Raw genomic sequence first — 14,929 nt, 5'->3', positions numbered from 1 at the left:
TTATGGTTTTTTGCTTACGATTTCTCATTATGATCTGTTAAATTCATCGTGTTTTAGCTGGAAGAAACTGTCAGTCTGGCGAAGCGTATCGAGAGCACTGGTGTTGCAGCTATAGCTGTTCATGGAAGGTAAAGCTTTCATTTAATAAATATAGATGACAAAATGTATTTAGGGAGACACAAGGCCTGATTCTGAGTCGTACACAATTCATGTAGTTGAGTGATTATTTGCAATTTCGTATGCGCAAACATTTCTGAAAACCCCCAACGGCGCGTTTGTTACACACAGTAAGCACAAAGGTGCTGTTGGGATCGGGGAAGACGATACCAGAAATGTGTTAGAAAAGTGATGGGCGTTCCAGGGCGGTGATTGGGTGGTTGCTAGTAGTGCACACAAAATGGCCCGTTCAGTGTTAAGGGAGTGTTGTGAGAGTGTTGTGGGTGTGTCAATGCAAGAGGCTACATTCACAGCCACAAGCATAGGAGGCCTTGGTTAGATGGAGAACCTATGCCTGGTGGAATTTTCGATGGTGCGACAGATGGTGGTGTATAAGGACGCAGCAATCGGTATTACAGTGTACACAAACACTAAAAGTGGGCGTCTTAGTCCTTGCACAATCAGCCACATGGATGTACACAAGGGAAGGAGATTGCAGCGGCATCTGCAACCGACAATAGACGATGCGTGCGCTTTTGCCTGCGTCTTAGATTCAGGCTCAGAGTCTGGGGTGTCGGACAATTACACATTTTTCATGAATATGTGACTACCAAGTAAAATTAGTCAGTGTCCTGTAGAATGTGTGACTTTGCCTTGCTGAACTGGCTAAGAGGGAGTAAATTATAAAGCACTTTTAAGGCTCCAACAATCCTTTTCAGATTTGGCCATACATGTTTGTAGAACCTAAAAATATAGAAATCTCATGAACGTAGAAGCATTAGCTGCATATATCATTGTCATTCACATGTGCAAATCTTACTTTCAACATAGCAAGAAAGGTAGCTGCAAAAGAGTCTTTGAATATGACTATCTCCATATCATTTTACAGGAAAAGCAGGTGATCCAATTATTGTAGTCATTACACTTCAACATAAATTAATTTCTTCTTCAGGGTCCATAGGGATCCACAGGGCTACCCTGGGGAATATTATGGTTGGAGACCAGGCACCAAACAGTTAAAGCTTTCGGCTCCCAGGATGCCTCGGGCTCTCCTCCATGTATACCCCGCCCCTAGACATGTGACTTCAGTTGTTCGTTTGGTGCGGCAAGATCAAGATGCACCTTTGTAACGGGAATGCTCAGGCAGTCCTAAGCTTTTATTTAATGTTTTATTTTATTTCTATGTTTTTGGGTTGGCAGTACTAAACGTCTGAATTGCGACAAATGTACTGCGACTCCATCTACCTCCGCCGGGCTACAAAACCAGTAACTGGCCTGGTGATTTCGGCGGGTCGCTGCTGAGCTTGCTAGCAGCAATACTGCGACCCGGACTGCAACCGGACGGACTGAGGTGTCAGGTAAGGCGATTCCTCGCTTACGGGGTATTGTGCCACTGCAGTCAGGGCCCAGGATTGTTTGCGTCCTCACTACACCGCTGGGGCCGTATTATTTGACACCGGGGATCTGCAGTAGAGCACTTCTGCTGCCACGAGGCCAGCGTATCCGGCTGGTTAACTCAGCTTAGGGGAGTTAGGCGCTCCCCCGGCAGCTCCTCTCACGACCCAGATGCAGTCCCTACGAAGTGTTTCGCCATTCTGGGTAGCTCCACCTACCCTCCATGTGTGTATGAGACGCTCACGGTCCACGCTCAGTGCGCCCTGTAGCTGTTGGTCTCAGGAGGGTTTGGTCTCCCTTGGTTAAGATACATAGGCCCTCATTCAGAGCCGTACGCTCTGAGCAGAGCGCACGCTCTGAATGAGGGCCGGGCTCCATTTTCATGGAGCGTCCTCCTGGACGCTCGTATAGCTGTGGGTCACCACCCACAGGCTATACGAGCGTGCATTGTGATGGTCGCGATGGTCGAGACCATCGCGACCATCGAATTTGCGAGCCGGAGCCTGCGGTTGAGGTTTTCAACCGCAAGCTCCGGAGTGATTTTGGCTCTATCAGAGCCAAAATCACTCCCACTGACATCACTAGTGATGTCAGTGAGCCGGCTTCTGACGGGAGGCGTTCCCGTGGGAACGCCCCCGTCAGGGAGGCACGCCTCCGGCACGCCCACCAAAGGGGGCGTGCTGTCAATCAACATTGACAGCACGCCCCCTTTGATCGGACACAACGAGCGAAGGACTTTCCTTCGCTCGTCGCGTCTGGCGCATGCGCACGACGGAGCTCCCTCCGTCGTGCGCATGCTCAGTCCATAACATCGACCCACTTGCGAGCGGACAGCCGCTCGTGAGTGGGTCTGAATCAGGCCCATAGTGCTCTATATCCTATCATTCCTTTGTATTTGTGTAGTTGATTTAGAGTCGATTTGTAATTTTATTACATATGCATTGTTTATGACTGTGTGCTAGCTGCTGTATTGACACTGTCTTTTATTTCTGTCTGTCAATTATAACTATCACTGTTTTTTCTCTCCATCCTCTTGGGGTAGAGTTTTTTTTCTGAGTACTTCACATTAATTTAGATTTTGTGAAGGCTGTCACATAACATTGCAATTATTGCCTGTATTGAACATGTCAAAAGATAAAGGAATACAGGATGCCCTCTGTGCTGGTTTCATGTAAATCATGTATGGCTTATTTGTCCCCTCAGGACATTAAGGATGGTTTGTGTGTTGTCTGTTATAAAGAGCCACCTCACCAGTCCAGTTTACCTGTCCCTGGACAAGAGCCTTCTTGGGTATCCACTTTTTTCCAGGTAATGAAGCAGTTTGTGGATCGTATGGCTGCTCCCACTATGCCTCCTTGGATGGGGTGTACACAACATGCTATGTTTGCACCTCCTATGTGTCCTTCCTGGAAGGATGTTTATGGCCATTCTAGTCAGAGTATGGCACCATCTAAAGTTGATAGCAGACCGATAGTTACTAAGGCGCCTAAGTGCAAGTTATCTTATCAGTCTGCTCAACATATGGATTCAGACTGGATGCAGTCAAAAAGCCGGCGGTAGAAATGCCGGCTGCCAGCTTCCCGACTGTCAAATTCCGGCAGGGGACTAATGACAGCCGCCGAAATCCCGACGCCAGTCAGTTTACCTACGCTGGGAGTCCGACGCCCGGCATACCGAACAAAGGTAAGCCGGGTGTGGACAGCCGTTTTAGGTTAAGGGCTCCTGGGGAGGACTTTGGGTTAGGCACCCCCCCAGGAGCCTTTAACCTAGGGCAGGGATGGGGAACCTCAGGCCCGGGGGCCATATGAGGCCCCCGGAATAATTTGGTCTGGCCCTCTGAGCTTTTTTCTGCTAGACTCATCTGGATAGCAGTGTGCCTATAATGGCACTCTGCAGCCAGAATCTATGGAGCAGTGCCACCTGTGGCGTCCTTAGGACGCTTCAGACGGTCACACCGCTGCCCTTACAGCTCCACGGAGCATCCTCAAGATGCTGCAAGCATTGCTGTAATCATGGCAATTGTGGCCCCGTCCCCATTTGACATCACACAGAGGGGGCGTGGCCCACGAATAATGTAATATATATATCAAAATGGCTCCCCACCCCTGGGTGGGAGGTTAGGGGAAGGGAGGGTTAGGGTTAGGCACCCCCGGGGGGAAGTTAGGGTTAGATCCCCCCAAGGATTAGGTTTAGGGTGTGGGGAGGGGAGGTTAGGTTTAGGCACTTACGGGGGGAGGTTAGGGTTAGGCACTAGGGGGGAGGTTAGGGTTAGGCACCCCTAAGGGAGGGTTAGGGAGGGGGAGAGGGTTAGGAATAGTTAAAAACTTTCCTGAGTCAGGATCTTGCTGTTCTGCTTTCCGGCGTCGGTATAACATCCGCCGGGCTAACATCCGGCGGGATTTCATACCGATCCCATTCGGACGCATCATCAGAGGAATCAGATGATGCGCAAGGTTCCTTTCTAGGGTCTAGCTCGGGGAACCATCTGTCCACAGTGGATGTTCCGGTGAAGGCGGTGAAATCAATCCTAGATATTCAGGATGATGAACCAGCTCATAGTAAGAAGGCTGCAGTGTTTACTCACCACCGAAAGGTGGTCATAACGGAGTTTCCTGTATCTGAACAGCTCACTGAGCTTATGTATGAGGCATGGGGTAACCCTGACAAACATTTTTATGTGAATAAGAGAATAACAGCATCGTATCCTTTACTGGCTTCTGTATGTACTAAGCGGGAGGTACCTCCTACTGTGGATACTCATGTGACGCATTTAATCAGAAATGCTACATTGCCTATTCCGTCAGCATCTTCTCTGAAGGATTCCATGGATAAAAAGATTGAAGCAAGTCTTAAAACAATATTTTCATCATCTGGAGCTGATACTCGTCCAGCTATGGCTGGAGCCTGGGTAGCCAAAGCTGTTGAAGAATGCATGGGAGCATTGGAAAACTCTCTACCAAATGCTACCAGAGAACAGAAGATGTATATCTCCCATATACGGGGAGTGGCTTCCTGTCTGGGAGGAGCTGCATATCTGCATGTTCCTATTATACCATCTCACCAGCAATTGTTACGGTTTGCTGTCCTTCAGCAACATTGCCAATTTCAGGCTCTACCCTTTGGCCAATCGACAGCTCCCCGGGTATTTACCAAAATAACGGCAGTCATGACGGCCTATCAAGTCAGAATTCTGTCATATCTGGACGTTGTTTCTGCCAGAGGACAAGATTTTGGCCCTATTGTTGCGAATACGCAAGCTGCTGTGCAAGCAAAGGGTATCTATTCTATTAGTAATGCAGGTCCTGGGATAAAGGTATCCACCGTCAACATGGTCAGGTATGCTCCGTTCCATTCCAGACCTCTGCAAAGATTGATTCTCTCCAAGTGGAACTGACAGTAAAATCTAATACGGTCCCAGAGGATCATTCTTACTCCAGAGGTTCGTCAATCCCTCCTGTGGTGGCTAAGATAGGATCATCTGAACAAAGGGCGCCCATTCTGGATTTCAAATTGGGTGCTTCTCAACACTGACGCCAGTCTTTGCGGATGATGGGCAGCGTTGGGTCATCACACCTTTCAGGGAAGATGGACAGATCAGGAAAGTCATCTGCAAATAAACATTCTGGACCTGCGAGCAGTATACAGAGCACTTGTCAGGGCATGGGACCTGCTCCAGGGCACGCCGGTCCAGATCCAGTCCGACCATGCGACAACAGTGGCCTACCTCAATCATCAGGGAGGCACAAGAAGTTATGCAGCCATGAAAGAAGTGACAAAGATTCTGATTTGAGCAGAACGTCATCTTTCGGCCATCTCGGCAATATTCATACCTGGAGTACTCAATTGGGAAGCAGACTTCCTAAGTCGCCAGGACATACACGCTGGAGAGTGGTCTCTCCATCCAGGAGTGTTTCAGCTCCTGGTAAACAAATGGGGTCTACCAGAGAGAGATCTCATGGCGTCACGTCACAACCACAAAGTTCCCAGGTACTGGTCCAGGCCCAGAGACCCATCAGCAGGCTTCGTGGACGCTCTGGCAGTAATATGGGATTTTCCAGCTGGCTTATCTCTTTCCTCCCATTTCTCTCCTTCCAAGAGTTCTCAGGATATTCAAGCAGAAAGGCGAAACAGTAATATTGGTGGCTCCGACTTGGCCCAGATGTCACTGGTTCATCTATCCACAGACAGTCCATATCTTTGTTCTCTATGGCAGGATTTGCTAACGCAGGGTCCCTGCCTGTATCCGGACTTACCTCGTCTGGCTTTGACGGCGTGGCTCTTAAATCTTAAGAGCAAAAGTTTTTTCCAGTTCTGTAATTCAGACAATGCTTAGGGCACGAAAGCCTGCCTCTGCCCTCATATATTACAGGGTTTGGCATTCTTTTGGTCAGTGGTGTACCCACAGAAAATAGGATCCTAAGGTGCTCAGGATTTCCAGGATACTGGCTTTTCTTCAGGCAGGTTTAGACCGTGGTTTGCTCCTGGCCACTTTGAAAGTGCAGGTTTCTGCACTGTCAGTCTGGTTCCAGAGGAAGATTGCCTCATTACCAGATGTTAGAATTTTTTTCCAAGGAGTTCTGTGAGTTTAGCCTCCTTTTGCTCCACCAGTAGCACCGTGGGATTTGTCTTTTGGTTCTTAAGGAGCTACAAGCTTCCCCATTTGAACCTCTAGACTTGAAGTGGTTGACAGCGAAGACCCTTTTTATTCTTGCTAAGTCTTCTGCTCGCAGAGTCTCTGATTTGGCAGCGCTTTCTTGTTGCTCTCCATTTTTGATTTTTCACCAGGATAAAGCTGTTCTTCGTACAAAGGAGGGTTACCTTCCTAAGGTAGTGTTGCATTTTCATGTAAATTAAGAAATTGAAGTTCCAGCTTTTCAGGCTCCAGATCTTTCTGTAGGTGAAGCCTCCCTGGATGTAGTTTGTGCTCTCCATATCTAATTGGAGCGCACAAACTCTGTTTAGAAAATCATATGCTCATTTTGTATTATATGTTTTTCACAAACAAGGATGGCCAGCTAGTAAGCAGACTCTGGCGAGATGGTTACACATGACTATCTCTTAGGTGTACACACAGGCTGATCTCCCTGTCCCAAGCACGGTGACAGCACATTCTACTCAGTTTGTAGGGCCATCGTGGGCATTTAGTCGTGGTGTCTCTGCTGAACAGTTGTGCAAGGCAGCTACGTGGTCTTCTGTCTACACGTTTCTTAGGTTCTACGACTGGTAGTTTTGCAATGTTTGCAAGTGCTCAGCCAGCATAGAGACGCTTTCTCACATCCGTAAGACCTCGCAATCCTGTGTATACATTGACTAGCATGGGACCCTCACGCAGAATTACAGCAGGTCTGACCTGTCTCAGAAATTGCAACTCTCGTCGCACGCTGTAAGTACTCCAGCTGCAAATGCAGTGGCTATTATGCATGCCAAGGAAACGGCGTTCAAACGGGCAGACACTCCTACGTTTCTCCAACCACTCCCCCGTCACCACCCCCAAATGCTGACGTTTTGACACTCACTCTGCGATTGCATTGTATCTGCGTATGTGATCGCAGTGCGTTCACAATACTGGCCTGCGCACGCGCACTACGGTGCATGCACAGTGTGCACCATCGGCCTATCTGCGCACACGGTTGCAATTGCGATTTGTATTGAATCAAGCCCATAAATCATGATTGAAAAATCTGTGAAATACATTAAAAGCAAAATAACATAATATAATCTTCTCTGTTAACCACAGTAAATGTCCATGATGTTCATTAAGACCATTGGGAGCTACTGCTTTTAAAGTATCAAATATAGGGCCTGATTCAGAGCCGTTCGCTATTTGTGGTCGTTCGTTCAAAAACAAGGGGTGGCTATTCAAATGATCTGTTCGCAAATTGCAGTCTGTTCACACCTCTAAGTCTGAACGAGCGAGCAAAACATACGCTCGTTTATTTGATAAAAACGCCCCCTGGCCGCACGCACCATACGTCATGTCCGCTATTTATTAGATTAATCGAGTACATCGACCAGCGTATGAACTGCTCGCTATTCTTGTGGTTGGTGTTTGCTACCACAAATTTGCGAGCAGTTCTGGCTATAAAATAACCCAGTGACGTGGTCAATGACGCTGCTGTATTAATTATGCACACCCATAAAACGCCCGTTTTGACCTTTAAGCACGCCTGCGTTCGGTTCTCCACTCCCCGTTTTCAAGCACCATCCCCTGTTACCACCCACATACGCCTCATTCTGTCACTCAAAATAGCAGGCACTCGCTATATAGCGTACAAACGATTTTTGGCCGCACAGACTTGTTCGCGCATGCGTACTAAAAACCGTACGCATGCGCAGATGTGCGAACATCGCTCGGAACGAGCGTACTGCCGCTAACGAGCGGCTCTGAATGAGGGCCATAGTTCTATCTTGTTAAGTACTTACTACCTTTTTATTTTTTGTGTAAAACCTTTTCTATGTCAAAAAAACAAATCTAACATTTTACTTAATGAAATTGTTATTGGGTCTATTTTTTTATAAGATCATGGTTTTGTGTGTATTTTTATTATAATTGACTTGTATATTGTGCAATGATGAGAAATGTTTTGTTTTTTTTAAACGTAATGCTAATAAATGAGACAAAACCAGTCCGATTACTGGTATATAATGAATGTTTAATTGAATGAAAAAAAAACAGGCTTATAAACTTTGTTTCTATTTTGATACCTTTCATAATACAAAGATCTAAACTTTTAATGAAGTTGAAATACATTGAGTAACATTGCATGCATATGTTTTTGACCCATCTGGTCATTCGGCATTAGGGCTGCATGTCAAACTGTGCACGGAAATGCAGACCCAACCTGGTTATCCTGCCAACCTGCTGTAAAGTCCTGTACTGCAAACCACTGGGAGTTAAATATACTTATACTGTGTATTTGAATTTGTGTTTGTTTGTTTTTTGTTTTTGTTTTTCTCTCCTGCAAAGGAAGAAAGAGGAACGGCCTCAACACCCTGTCCACTGCGACTTTATCAAGGCAATATCTGAGTCCATATCAATTCCTGTTATTGCCAAGTAAGTAAAAAAAACCTAACCTATTGCTAAATAAGTAGAAACCTAAAATGATTGAATATTACTTAAGTTTACCCATTTTTGTATAAAAGTGTTTTTGTTTTTTTTTTATCTTTGCCATTGTGATATTTAAGTGAACAGATCAACCTGTATGTCAAGGGTGGGGAACCTTTTTTTTCTGCCAAGTGCCATTTGGATATTTTTAAAATTATTTGCGGGCCATACAAAATTATCAACTTAAATATTTGCTTGCTTACAGTGCATCCGGAAAGTATTCACAGCGCTTCACTTTTCCCACATTTTGTTATGTTATAGCCTTATTCCAAAATGGAATAAATTATTTTTTGTCCTCAAAATTCTACACACAATACCCCATAATGACAATGTGTAAAAAAGTTTTTTTTAGATTTTTGCAAATTTAATTAAAAAAAGCAACAACTAAGAAATCACATGTACATAAGTATTCACAGCCTATGCCATGAAGCTGAAAATTGAGCTCAGGTGCATCTTGTTTCCACTGATCATCCTTGAGTTGGTCCTACAGCTTAATTGGAGTTTACCTGTGGTAAATTCAGTTGTTTGGACATGGTTTTGAAAGGCATACACCTGTCCATATAAGGTCCCACACTTGACAGTGTATGTCAGAAGTCCAAGGAATTGCCTGTAGACCTCCGATACAGGATTGTCTCGAGGCACAAATCTGGGGAAGGGTACATAAAAATATCTGCTGCTTTGTAGGTCCCAATGAGCAAAGTGGTCTCCATCATCCGTAGATGGAAGAAGTTCAGAACCACCAGGACTCTTCCTAGAGTTGGCCGGCCGTCTAAACTGAGTGATCGTTTGAGAAGGGCCCTAGTCAGGGAGGTGACCAAGTACCCGATGGTCACTCTCAGTGCTACAGCATTCCTCTGTGGAGAGAGGAGTATCTTCCAGAAGGACAACCATCTCTGCAGCAATCTACCAATCAGGCCTGTATGGTAGAGTGGCCAGACGGAAGCCACTCCTTAGTAAAAAGTACATGGCAGCCAGCCTGGAGTTTGCCAAAATGCACCTGAAGGACTCTCAGACCATGAGACACAAAGATTGAACTCTTTGGTGTGAATGCCAGGCGTTATGTTTGGAGTTATAAATGAAAAGTACACAGTGCTGCGCTTGTAAAATATCAGCTGCTCATTAGGTTATAATGCAATGAGTTGGTGTTTATGAGCGCTCTACAGAAATAAAATAAAATAAATCAAATTAAATAATTAGTGGCACCTGTGAAAAAATATTTGTTAAAACATAGTGTTTATAGCTCCTTTGTGAGGATATTGTTTTAAGGTGAGGTCCGGTTTAACACATGAGTTGAATCGCACTGTATTAGTCCAAAATCTGTCCCTACCTTGCCCTCATAGAGATGGTACAGCGGGACAGGTCCAGATTATGGTGTTACGTTGGTGGAGAGCGGCCTGGCCTCGGCTCTCTCTCCACGTGCTGCCGGCGTCTGGCCGTGTACGGCTGCTATAGATGACGTCAGCGGGACAGTGCGGGTAGTGTAAGCGGCTTCCACGAAGGTCAGCTTGCTGCCGGATACCAAACACCTGAATCCCTCCAACGCGTTTCGTACCATTCGGTACTTCGTGGAAGCCGCTTACACTACCCGCACTGTCCCGCTGACGTCCTCTATAGCAGCTGCACACGGCCAGACGCCGGCAGCACGTGGAGAGAGAGCCGAGGCCAGGCCGCTCTCCACCAACGTAACATCATAATCCGGACCTGTCCCGCTGTACCATCTCTATGAGGGCAAGGTAGGGACAGATTTTGGACTAATACAGTGCGATTCAACTCATGTGTTAAACCGGACCTCACCTTAAAACAATATCCTCACAAAGGAGCTATAAACACTACGTTTTAACAAATATTTTTTCACAGGTGCCACTGATATAATTATTTAATTTGATTTATTTTCTTTTATTTCTGTAGAGCGTTATGTTTGGAGTAAAGCAGGCACCGCTCATCACCAGGCCAATACCATCCCTACAGCGAAGCATGGTGTTGGCAGCATCATGCTGTGGGGATGTCTTTCAGCGGCAGGAACTGGGAGACTAGTCAGGATAGAGGGAAAGATGAATGCAGCAATGTAAGGGAGACATCCTGGATGAAAACCTGCTCCAGAACGCTCTTGACCTCAGACTGGGGCGATGGTTCATCTTTCAGCAGGACAACGACCCTAAGCACACAGCCAAAATATCAAAGGAGTGGCTTCAGGACAACTCTGTGAATGTCCTTGAGTGGCCCAGCCAGAGCCCAGACTTCTATCTGATTTGAACATCTCTGGAGAGATCTGAAAATGGCTGTGCACCGACGCTTCCCATCCAACCTGATTGAGCTTGAGAGGTGCTGCAAAGAGGAATGTCCGAAACTGCCCAAAGATAGGTGTGCCAAGCTTGTGGCATCATATTCAAAAAGACTTGAGGCTGTAATTGCTACCAAAGGTGCATCAACAAAGTATTGATCAAAGGCTGTGAATACTTATGTACATGTGATTTCTTATTTTATATTTTTAATTAAATTTGCAAAAATCTCAAACGTTTTACAAGTTGTCATTATGGGGTTTTGTGTGTAGAATTTGGAGGATAAAAATTTATTTATTCCATTTTGGAATAAGCCTGTAACATAACAAAATGTGGAAAAAGTGAAGCGCTGTGAATACTTTCCGGATGCACTGTATATAGAGCCCAGCCCACAGGGAAATTTCAGAGACTCACCCAGACCAGTATTGTAAGAGTCCAATCCAGTCTCCTCTCCTCCAAAATAGCTACAGCACAGCAGCCACGCAGCAAGGGGTGCTTCAACAGGCACAGTCTCACTCAGTCATCAGTCACAGGGTATGGGGGTGTAGCAGCAAGGCTCCCTTGGAGTGCATCAGCAGGGCTCCCTCCTCCTTCTGTCTCTCAGGGATTCAGCAGAACTGTATTTTTAGTAATTGAAGGCCGCCTGCGGGCTTCCTGACTCCATGTCCCACGGCCACACCGCTGCTTTGCACTGCACCTCTCCATCCTCCTCCTCTTAAGATGTCTGTGAGCAGGCTGAAGGAGGACGGGCGGTGTGAGGCTGCACGGCGCTGCTTGACTTCTGATGTCACACTGCGCACAGCCGCTCACAGCCGGGCAGCGTCTGAGCCAAGTGCTTAGGGCTCAGCGCTGCCCGGTAAAAAACAGAGAGGGAAGAGGGCCACAGCTGGCCGGGCCTGATAAAATCGTCTTGCGGGCCGTATACGGCCGGAGGTTCCCCATCCCTGCTGTATGTGATGGACTGGAAGCCGTATATCCAAAATGCTTGGGACCAGGGGTATTTTGGATATTGGAATATTCCGTATTTTGGAATATTTACATATCCTAAAGAGATATCTTGGGAATGGGACCTAAATCTAAACACAGAATGCATTTATATATTATATACACCTTATACACAAGCCTGAAGGTAATTTTATACTTTATTATTAATAATTGTGTGCCTTAAACAAAGTTTGTGCACATTGAACCATAAAAAAGCAAAGGTGTCACCATCTCAGTCATGCTAAAAATATTTCAAGGGTGGTATATGGCGCTCAGTCCTTAAAATTAAGACTTTAAGTGACATTTATCTAAGTGAGGCACTCCCCAAGTATTCAAGGTGGCAGCTCCTTCTCCCATCCACTGAAGTTCCAACAGCTTTAATTCTATAAAACAAAAAGTGGAAAAGGGCGCCTCCTAGTGCAATAACTTACAAAATATGGTACCCTTCAACAATATAAATCACTTATGTGGTGGAGGTGTACCTTAAGTTCACCACAGTATAAATCACTTGAACAATTACTGGCCGTCCTTAATACTTCGCCTTCTTATTCAATACAGGATCTCTCAAGTCACAAAAGCACCAGCCGTGACAATTTATGCAATCTTCTGGATTGTAGCAAACAGTTTCTCAGAGCAAGCTAACCTGCGGGCCTGCTCTCTCATACCGTTGTCTACTATTGCCTTCAAGTAACCTTTTTCTGTCTGCTCCAAGCACCTTATTCTTCATTGCCTTTAAGATGTTTTAAAGCATATCCCCTGTTCCAGAATTTCTCCACTACCACATTTTCTACTTCAGGGTCCATAGGGTATCCACAGGATACCTTGGGGTATAGGTGTGACGTCAGTCATCGGGCACCATAGAGTTAAGCTTTCAGCCTCCCAGGATGCACTAGGGTCCCCCTCCTATACCCCGCCCCCGAGCCAAGGCACCTCAGTTTAGTTTGGTGCCTGGCCGGAGTCGGGTGCACCTGTTGGAGTGGGGGCTAAGAAGAGCTTTCCTGTATGCAGCTGTGGCTGCACATCTGGATGTACAGCATGGACAGTCAGTCCTGACGTCCATGCTGTCTTCCCTAAACCCCCGCCGGTACCAGAACGCCTGTACCGATCCGGGGATGCTGGTGAGCATCTGGGGTCACAGCTAGCGGTGACCCCAGATGTTCCGGACCATGGCCGGATTCAAGGGGGACAACAAGGTAAGCAGCGGGGTCCCGCGGTGGGTCCCCGCTGTTACATGGTCCAGAGTCCCCAGGCAGGGGGCTCCCTGGGGACTGGCTGCAGCGTGGAGCCAGGTAAGAACCTACGCTTCTACTACCCTCCTGGGACAGCGAAATGCAACAGAGCGGTAGCGCTGCTGCGTCCCGGGGGTTAAATGCATGCCAGGGGAGCGCGCCTTCCCTGTCGCACAGCCGGCGCCTCCCCCGCTGCACACAGCCCTCTCTGCACTCTGCCGACTGGCCCTGTGGCAGCGCTCCTCCCCCAGGCCAGCCTCCTCTCTGCTCCTCGGCGGCCATCTTCCTGAATGCATGGTGAACGCTGCTGGAAGCATCTTGGTCTGGGTCCCCCCGCATACCTCTCCTCCGCTGTGGACAGGTCTGGGTATGCAGCGCTGTGTCCTACCAGACCCTGTGTCTGCGTAGTTGAGTGATCAGCGCTGGTTAGTGCAGGAATTGATTTTCTTTGCATTGTATGTGACTGTGCTAGCGCTGCTGCCTGTATCTTCTATTCTGACTGTCAGATTTATTACTGTCCCTGTTCTTTCTGCTAAGCCCTTGCGGTGCGGTACTGCAGGGTGGTCTCTCACCTCTTTAAAATACAATTGGTGAGAGGGGTCACATACTTAGTACCATCATGTCTGAAAGTGATTTTCCTCTCTGGCTACAGTGTACTACGTGTAAAGTACCTTTAGCGGAGGGGGAGGGTAGCGCGGAGGGCCTCTGCCGGCAGTGTTTGTCAATGGCGCGGCCTATTACGGTTACAGCACCAGTACAGGAGCCGCCCTGGGCTTGTTTCGCTCAGGCGCTTACAACCTTAGTGGGCCAGTTAGCTCCGCAGTCCGCGTTTACACAGATGGGTTTGTCCCAGCAGTCAGTGGTGTCGTCACCCATGCAGGGTTTCCCAAGACAATTGGTGGTACCCCGCAGTCTCCCTATTTCCCCTCTCCCGGTTTCTCAGGAGCCGGCGTGGGTTAACTCCCTGACGAGTTCTGTACAGCACTTGTCGGATGTGTTGCAGGGGGAGACTGTGATGCGGCCACATAAATGGCCGGTGGCGTCTCTGTCGGCTCCTTATGAGGATGACGAAGGGACGTCTGATGATGGGGAGATTCTGGATCCTTACGATCAGGAACCTCTCCATACTAAGGACGCTGACGCTAGGTCCAAGGTATATATTTCTGGACTTATTCGGGCAGTCCGCACAGCCTTGGTGATTGAGGACGAAGTTCCCCCAGCTGCTAAATCCATGTATGCCTTTTTTAAGGATGTGAAAGGTGACGCCACAGTCTTTCCTCTTTCGGGTCAGTTAATGGACCATTTAGAGGAGGCATGGAAACAGCCTGGCAAGCGATACCAGCCGCAGAGGCGCCTGGCAGTGGCTTATCCGTTCGCGGATAATTATTTTGCTAAGTGGGAATCCCCTCCACAGGTGGATTCTCATGTGACACGTCTTGTCCGTAGTGTCACATTGCCGATGCCATCCATGTCCTCCCTTAAGGATGCTACGGACCGCAAGGTGGAGATCTGCCTGAAGTCCGCTTATTCCCTCGCGCGGGGGGGGGGGGGGCAGCGCGGCCGGCTATGGCCATTTGCTGGGTTGCCAGAGCCGGAAGCAGGCATGGAGTACCAGATGTCCGGCCCCTAAGCCTGATGACAAGCCTGCGGCCTGACGGTCCGGGCCTCCCGTTCGGGGATCCCAAAGTGGGAGGCCGCCTGCTGCAGTTCGCCCGGTGTTGGTCGGTCACCACGACACACTTGGGTTCTCGAGGTGGTCTCCCACGGGTACGCCCTCTCTT

General features: G+C 47.7%; 1 protein-coding gene across 3 annotated transcripts in view; it reads left to right on the top strand.

The window, feature by feature from the left end:
- Positions 1-14,929, top strand: part of DUS2 (dihydrouridine synthase 2) — a 141,577-nt gene that overhangs the window by 40,619 nt on the left and 86,029 nt on the right. For all 3 annotated transcript variants that reach the window (XM_088470897.1, XM_088470898.1, XM_088470899.1), the window contains exons 9-10: positions 58-128; positions 8,519-8,605. In XM_088470897.1, the coding sequence (XP_088327023.1) occupies positions 58-128; positions 8,519-8,605 (158 nt within the window). The remainder of the gene's footprint in view (positions 1-57; positions 129-8,518; positions 8,606-14,929) is intronic.

The sequence above is a fragment of the Taudactylus pleione genome, unplaced genomic scaffold (assembly GCF_031769625.1).
Source record: "Taudactylus pleione unplaced genomic scaffold, aTauple2 ptg000106l, whole genome shotgun sequence".
In the NCBI taxonomy this organism is placed as follows: Eukaryota; Metazoa; Chordata; class Amphibia; order Anura; family Myobatrachidae; genus Taudactylus; species Taudactylus pleione.
This window is presented reverse-complemented; position numbering and strand designations above follow the sequence as displayed.